Source organism: Hibiscus syriacus, unplaced genomic scaffold (assembly GCF_006381635.1).
Source record: "Hibiscus syriacus cultivar Baekdansim isolate YM2019G1 unplaced genomic scaffold, ASM638163v2 tig00110387_pilon, whole genome shotgun sequence".
Lineage (NCBI taxonomy): Eukaryota > Viridiplantae > Streptophyta > Magnoliopsida > Malvales > Malvaceae > Hibiscus > Hibiscus syriacus.
Genome location: NW_024062717.1, coordinates 5,651,852 through 5,659,468, shown reverse-complemented (window position 1 = coordinate 5,659,468; position 7,617 = coordinate 5,651,852). Strand labels below are relative to the sequence as shown.

The 7,617-nt window shown below is 37.6% G+C and overlaps 1 protein-coding gene across 1 annotated transcript; it reads left to right on the top strand.

Moving 5' to 3' along the window:
• Positions 1 to 858: 858 nt before the first annotated feature.
• Positions 859 to 2,174, top strand: LOC120122668. The gene has a single exon (XM_039141789.1). It carries the CDS (start codon positions 948 to 950, stop codon positions 2,157 to 2,159), a length of 1,212 nt encoding a protein of 403 aa, XP_038997720.1. The 5' UTR covers positions 859 to 947; the 3' UTR covers positions 2,160 to 2,174.
• Positions 2,175 to 7,617: the final 5,443 nt, after the last annotated feature.

The following is a 7,617-nucleotide window of genomic DNA, read 5'->3' as shown; positions in this document are numbered from 1 at the left end:
ATTTTATTAAAAATGAATAAACATTATTAACTGTTGTTAAAAATAATAATTAATGAATAATAATTCATTTGATTCCTTAATTGTAATTAAAAATTTATTTTAATATTTTTTTTTATATTTTAGATAATTAATTTTAAATATTAAAATAAATTTTAAAAGTCGATAAATTTTTTTAAAATATATGAAATTTATAATTTTTTAAATTATAAAATAATTTTATCATCATCATTTTGTAAAAGAAATATTAGTTATAAAATTTTTATAAAATTATTCATATTTTAAATTACTTATACTCAAAATTTTTATACACTAGATTATACATATTGTGTAATTTCATGCAAAAATAAAAAATTATCGAGTTATAAAATAATTTGTAAAAGAAAATTTAAAGATTTTAATGTTATTTTTTTATACACAAAAAATAAATTAAAAAAATTGACATTTTTACATAAAAATCATAATAACAGAAATTAATTACATATCTAACACTACTTTAAAAAATTTACGAAATTAATACCTGATTTTTACAAATGGATACAGTATAAGAGCCGTGCCTTTCAACATATGACCTAAGTTGTAGTGCATAGGCCACGACTTTCTAAAAGATGTTAAATAAAAAAATATATTTGATAGGGTGCGACAAGAAAATAAAAAGATGTAGGGTGATTTTTTTTTTTTTTGTTGGAAAATCGCCTATGAATTGCATCATCTTCTCGGAAACCTAAAAATTCAATTTTCCAACATTTTGTTAAAGAAAACAGTAGCAGAATCTCAAAGGTTGAAGCAGCTATATAAACAGCGTCACTCCTTCCCTTCTCCAAGTCTTCTCCACTCGCCTTCCTCACTTCACTTTTCTCTGAAAAACCAAGTTCAAAAATCTTGTCTTTTTCCGACAGCGTTTCGAGGGGAACTGGAAGAGCCACCGCAGGTTGCTTATTCAAGCAATAATGGTCGACATAGATCGGAGGATATCCGGTCTGAACCCTGCACATATAGCAGGCTTACGCCGTCTCTCTGCTCGTGCCTCCGCTCCTTCAACTGCGTCTTCCCTCTCCGTTCGCGACGGTCTTCAGTATTTCTCTTCATTAGCGGATAAAGTTATAACCCATTTACGGGAGTCGGGTTTCAAAGTCCAACCGGGTTTGTCCGACGCTGAGTTCGGTCGAGCTGAAGCTGAGTTTGGTTTTGTTTTCCCGCCTGACCTCCGAGCCATATTATCAGCCGGTTTAGCCGTGGGTCCGGGTTTTCCCGATTGGCGGTCCAATGGAGTCCGACCCCATCTTCGAGTTTTGATTAATCTTCCCATCGCTGCAATTTCCTTTCAGATAGCGCGTAACATGTTATGGTCCAAATATTGGGGCCCGAGACCTTCTAACCCGGAAAAGGCTTTACGGGTAGCGAGGAATGCCGTTAAAAAAGCTCCCTTTTTGATCCCCATTTTCAATCACTGTTATATTCCCTGTAACCCATCTTTAGCGGGTAACCCAATTTTCTTCATTGACGAAACCCAGATTTTCTGTTGCGGATTCGATATAACTAGCTTTTTCGACAGAGAACCTTTGTTCGGGAGCTCTGAATCCGACTCGGGCTGGTTGAAAAAACAGAGATCGGTCAGTGAGAAATCAGCCGTGTCGTCCTCTAACGTCTGGAGGCGGAGTAGTATAGATGCCGATTTCCTTAACGGGAATCGGGCCCCTAGATGGGTCGAGTTCTGGAGCGACGCGGCGGTTGATCATCGCCGGAGACACTCATCGTGTTCTCTCTCGAATTCTTCGTCCGACACGTATTTCGATATTCCGAGAACCAAAATTCCGAAATGGGTGGAGGGTTACATTGAGGAAATCGGATCCGTTCTTAGAGAAGGCGGGTGGAGTGAGTCCGACATAGCAGAGATCGTAGACGTGTCGTCATCTGGGTTTTTCGAAGAAGAGATGGTTTTATCGGATAACCAAGCAGTTCTGGATGCGCTGCTTTTAAAAGTAGAGCGGTTCTCATATTCGCTCCGGAAGGCTGGATGGAGCTCCGAACAAGTTTCGGATGCTCTAAGTTTTGATTATCGACCGGAGAAGGAAAAGAAACCTGCCAAGAAATTATCCCTAGAGCTGCTTACAAAAATTAGTGAATCAGTTGGCTTCCACAACAAAGTTTCGTTTTTTTAGTTATTCTAATTTTCTTTCTTTAATTTTTCAGGGTTTAGGGTTTCCCCCTCTGCCGGGTTTGTTGAAAAAATATACACGAAAAATAAAAATAGTTCAAATGGAATTCCACGACAATTCGCATTTCAGCACCAATATAATGATGACAAATTTTCCAATAATAACAACATTTATGTTACTCTTATTTTTAATTGTCATGGTCATGACTTAGAAGCACAATTTCATGTTTACATGTTTATTATTACCTTACACTCGGCACAAATATATTTTATGGATGTATTAGATATACAATTTTACGGGATTAATTTCCAACTATCCTTTTCTTTCCCATGTAAATCTTCTTCCGAAATAAAATATTTTTTATAATACGATTTGACAATGGAGGCTTTCCCGTTTTCGCACAGAAACCTGACACAATTTAGCTTTTTTAAGAAACGAAGCCATAAATCCGATATCCGAATCTTTATTGTGTGTTATTTTAAGACAAGTTGAATGGCAAAGCAGCAAATACAATAAGTTTCTGTCTGAGCTGAATGCTTCAGCTGCTTTTAAGGATGGATATGTAGGCGACTCTTTCTTGGGAGTAAAAGAGAGAGGGTTTAGGTTTTATACAGTTTTTTGGTGACCAAAACGATGAACACCAAATAATTGCATAGTAAAACACAAAGGTGGTTAGGTTCGTCAGATTTGGATCCCACTTTAAAGCATGCGCATTAACCATCAACCATCAACAGTTACTTCTGACAAACACAAGAATAAAAAAATCTTTTATCAAAAGAAAAACAATATAGAAACGAAAATGAAATTTATCGATGTTATATTCTTCCAAGTGCTGTGAACGGAAACAGACTTTTAAATGCACCAACGGCGTTTTTCTCAAAAAAAAAAAAAATCACCGATGATCGGTATATTTATCGATCTAACATAGATCAGATTATATTTTTAAATCTAACACCCGTAGTAGTAAAGCGCGCTCCCTGTCCCGCGCTAAATGTTAATTTAACGCCATGTGGGGTATAGCACTGCCCCTGCTCAGCGCTATATCTGGGTATGAATTATATTTAGCGCGGACTCTGGTCCGCGCTATACCTTTATTACATATAGAGCGGTGCAGGTACCACGCCTTATATTGTTATAAATACCCTTCGCTCCCCGTTAAGTTTCTCTCATCTCCTCACATCTCTCTCCTCTAACTTATAAATTAATACAACAATTCCGTCAACGAGTAATAATTCTGGTAATTTTCTCATATTTGATTTAAAAGTTCGTGCGATTTTTCGTTATAAATTTTTTTATTATACTTATTGTTTATTATGATTATTTGAAAAAATATATTATTAATTATTTTCAATTAATTTTTGTGTTTGTAAAATTGAAAAGCATGAGCATATATCAAAATAGTTTTGCGGTACAGGTAATAATATAAAATTATATTACTTAAATTATTTACGTTGATGTGTAAAAAATTTATTGTGTTATATTTTCGTTCATATATAATTTATTTAATCAGGTTTGTTTCAGTTATTTTTTTTGCAGATATAATATTGCCGCACTTTTAAACTCAAATAATGATGCAACTTTCAGCTATTGTTTATTATGATGGTAAAATTTGAGAAGATGAAACTGGCGTTGTTTTCATATCAAATGAGTGTGTTAAAATATCATTCAAGAGAAACATAACTCTTGAGGAGCTGATATCGAAGATTTCGAGGAAGATTCATGTTGGAAGTAGTAGAAGAATGTCGTCGTTGCAGTACAGATTTCCAACATCATTGTTGCCATTAACTTATACAACGTTTGAACTTTCGAACAATGATGATGTTCAAATGATGGTTGAAGCTAAAAGTAATTATTCAGACGCCACTATTGAGATGTATGCACATTTTGTTCAAGTGCGTGCTGTTCGGGGTCAATCTTTAAGCTCCCACTATGGGCTGGCTGAACAAGTTGATCAAGTTGACAGCCCGACTACAGTAATATGTAATGATTTTAATGCCATAATGGAGAGACATTCATCCGCAACTCCTTACGATATGTACCGAGGTGGGTCCACGAACAATCCGTATGGCAACACCGCGTCCAGTTCAAGGGGAAGGCATTCATCTGCAAATTTCTTTGACCATATGGAGATGCCATCGACTCAACCATCTGTGTAGTTTCCATTTGACACGATGACTTCAAGCTCCAGGGGGAGGCATTCGACTGCGAGGTTTTTCGATCTCAATGTCGATATGTCTTCCAGTTCAAGGGGAAGGCGTGCAAGTAGTAGGTTCTTCGACCTAAATGTGGAGAGCATGGAGGAACCATCATCTCCACCAGAAGAACCGCTTCGTGAGCTGGTGCGGATGGTGCTGAGACTGGACTATTCGTTCACCCAGAATCACCGCAATTCAACTCCAATGATGATGAAGTTCCAGGAAATATGGCACAAATTGACCCTCCTGCACATATGTATGAAGCTGATTATGGTGCAATGTACGGGCCAGAATTTGCGGATATGCCTCATCTCGGACACTATGGATATTACTCATCAATAAATAATGGTGAGTTATATTTAGGCATGGAGTTTTCAAGCAAAGAAGAAGCGGTGATGGCTATAAAAAATTACAATATCCGTAATTATGTTCAGTCCAAAGTCAATCGATCGACGATAGAAAAATATGTATGCTATTGTGCCCGACGCGAAAATGGATGCAATTGGATGGTTCGCGTATCAAAAATAAAGAGGAAAAACAATATATGGGAACTAACAGTATACAACGGTCCTCACACATGTTGTGCTGGAGGGGTCAACCAAGATCATCCCAACTTGGACTCTGAAATGATATGCCAAGCTATCATGCCCATGGTAAAAACAAACTCTCATATAGCTGTTACAGTGTTGATTTCAGCTATACAATCGCAGTATAGGTACACTGTCTCCTATAAAAAAGCTTGGTTGGCAAAATAAAATGCCATTGTCAAACTTTATGGCAAATGAGATGCATCTTACAACGAACTTCCAGGTTTGTTTAGGCTGGTGCGGACGTTGAATCCTGGGATAATTGTGGACTTCAAAACCTCCTATACATACCATAATGATATAGTTCTTCGCGATTGAAGCTAATTCTACCGGGTTTTTTGGAGTTATCCACAGTGCGTTAATGCTACCAAATACTACAAGCCTGTGGTCCAGATCGACGGGACTTTCTTGTATGGAAATACAAGCAAGTTTTATTATTGGCAGTTGTCCAAGATGGCAATCGTAACATTCTTCCAGTTGCTTTTGCTCTTATCGAATGAGAAAATACAGATTATTGGGCTTTTTTCCTCTGAAATTTACGTGCACATGTTATCATGAGGGAAAACATTTGTGTCATTTCAGATCGTGAAGCTGGGATCAAAGCAGCAATGGAGTCTTTGGGTCCAATGTGGCAACCACCCTTTGTCCAACATAGGTATTGTCTCCGACACATTGCTGCGAACTATCATGGAAGGTACAAGAAGAATGATGAGTGTCAATTAATTATGCGCATGGGTAAGTGAAACTGATGTAGTTTGTTTTCTTTCAATCGTTTTAATTTTGCAAAGAAAGCAAGTTAGTAAGTTATACATTTTTTGATCAAGTTACGAACTACTTCCTCGAACGTTTGAATCAATGCTTCAAGATTTACGGGCGAAGAACGAGGAAGGATACGATTACATCAGCCTCATTGATAAAGAAATGTGGACAAACGCATATGATGGTGGATATCGATATGGATACATGACGACCAACTTGGCAGAGGCAATCAATTCAACTTTAAAGGGTGCACATCATTTACCAGTAGTGACTTTGGTAAAGACTACATATTTTTGTTTGGGGGTGCTTTTTGCGAAGCTCGGGAGACAAGCTCAAACCTGGATACAAGGCGGTCATATCTATCACCCTAGATTAGTTGCAGATCTACAGAAAAAAATTGCTGCATCAAATGGAATGTCTGTAACAAGCTTCTCTATCATGAAATGTTTCGTGTCACAGAGTTGCCGCGACCTCTTCAAGGGATTGAAGTTGTGTCGTTAAGAGTAAATCTAAGGGACAGAACGTGTGACTGCGGGTTTTTTCAAGCTCTGAAGTATCCATGCTCTCATGTGATAGCAGCTTGCTCGCATACACGTTAAGACTATAACCATTTTGTGGATCCCGTATACCTACTATTTGAAGTTTTTAAGGTATACGAATTTGAGTTTCCCCCCATAGGTAATGACAAAGAACCTGATGAGGTTCAAGATTGGCTTTCGATTGTACCAAATCCGAGTTTATTGAGGGAGCGTGGTCGTCCAAAATCCAATCGAATTCATTGCGATATGGATATTCGAGAAAGATCTAGACAAGACAGAAGATGTGGGCATTGTAGAAACCCAGGACACACTGGAAAAACATGTCTACTTCTATTGCCATCAAGTAAGAATTGATGAGGAAAAGATGTATTTGTTTATCAAATAATAATTCTTGTACTTTGATTTACATTTACTTCAAGTTAATGTCATTCGATAATTGCTGATGAAGATTAAAAAAACGAACACAATCATTAAATTTTATCAAACTAATAACAATTTGGTATTTGAATATAATTTTAAATACAACAAACTTACAATAAGAATTAAATGGTAAATGATAACCAAATTACAATAACTGATATTAAATGGTAATAAACAAAATTAACTGAAATACATTAAAAAAAAGTCCAACAAATTTAACAAAATAAAGTAAGTATTAAATGAGAAATAATAAAAATTACAATTTAACAAAATAAAGTAAATACAAATATAATAAAAAAAATCTATCGATGCATGCAACGTGAATGTGTTCTGCAGGGCGGTGGCTGTCGGTCTCGAGGAGGATTTCTTCGTATCATTGGTTCTGACTCCTCGCTGTCATCATCATCACCATCGTCATCATTGTCGTCGTCGTCCTGAGTAGGTACATTAGGTTGATGAGGAGCTGATGACGATGAAGCACCTCCATAGAATAAGGACCCTGGAGATGTAAGACTGACTATCCCACCGACCTGCAAAAACTGGGAAAACTCATAAAACCCAAACATCACTGAGTGTGAAAACTGTATAGGAGGTGTCTGTGTTGCGGCCATGGGTGATGAGGCTGAACCCGCCAGATATCCAGCATATGAACCCCAAGTTGGATCTGCAAACATAGACCCATAATAGCCTCCAGGAGGGGTCATATGTGACAGTGGCGGCGGCGGGGTCATAAAACCAGGTGAAGACGGCGACGGTGACATCTGGTAATGGAAAAACGGTGGTATCATATATGGTTGCGGCATCATAAATGGCCGCGGTGGCTGCTGTGAAGGTCCTGCTGGTACAGCTAAGGATGAACCGGAAGCACCTGCTCTCCGTCCACAAGTCGGGGGACGATAGTGTTGTGTCGGTGAACGTCTCTGTCGATGTCGCGAAAAGGTCTGCCCTCGTGCATCCTCGG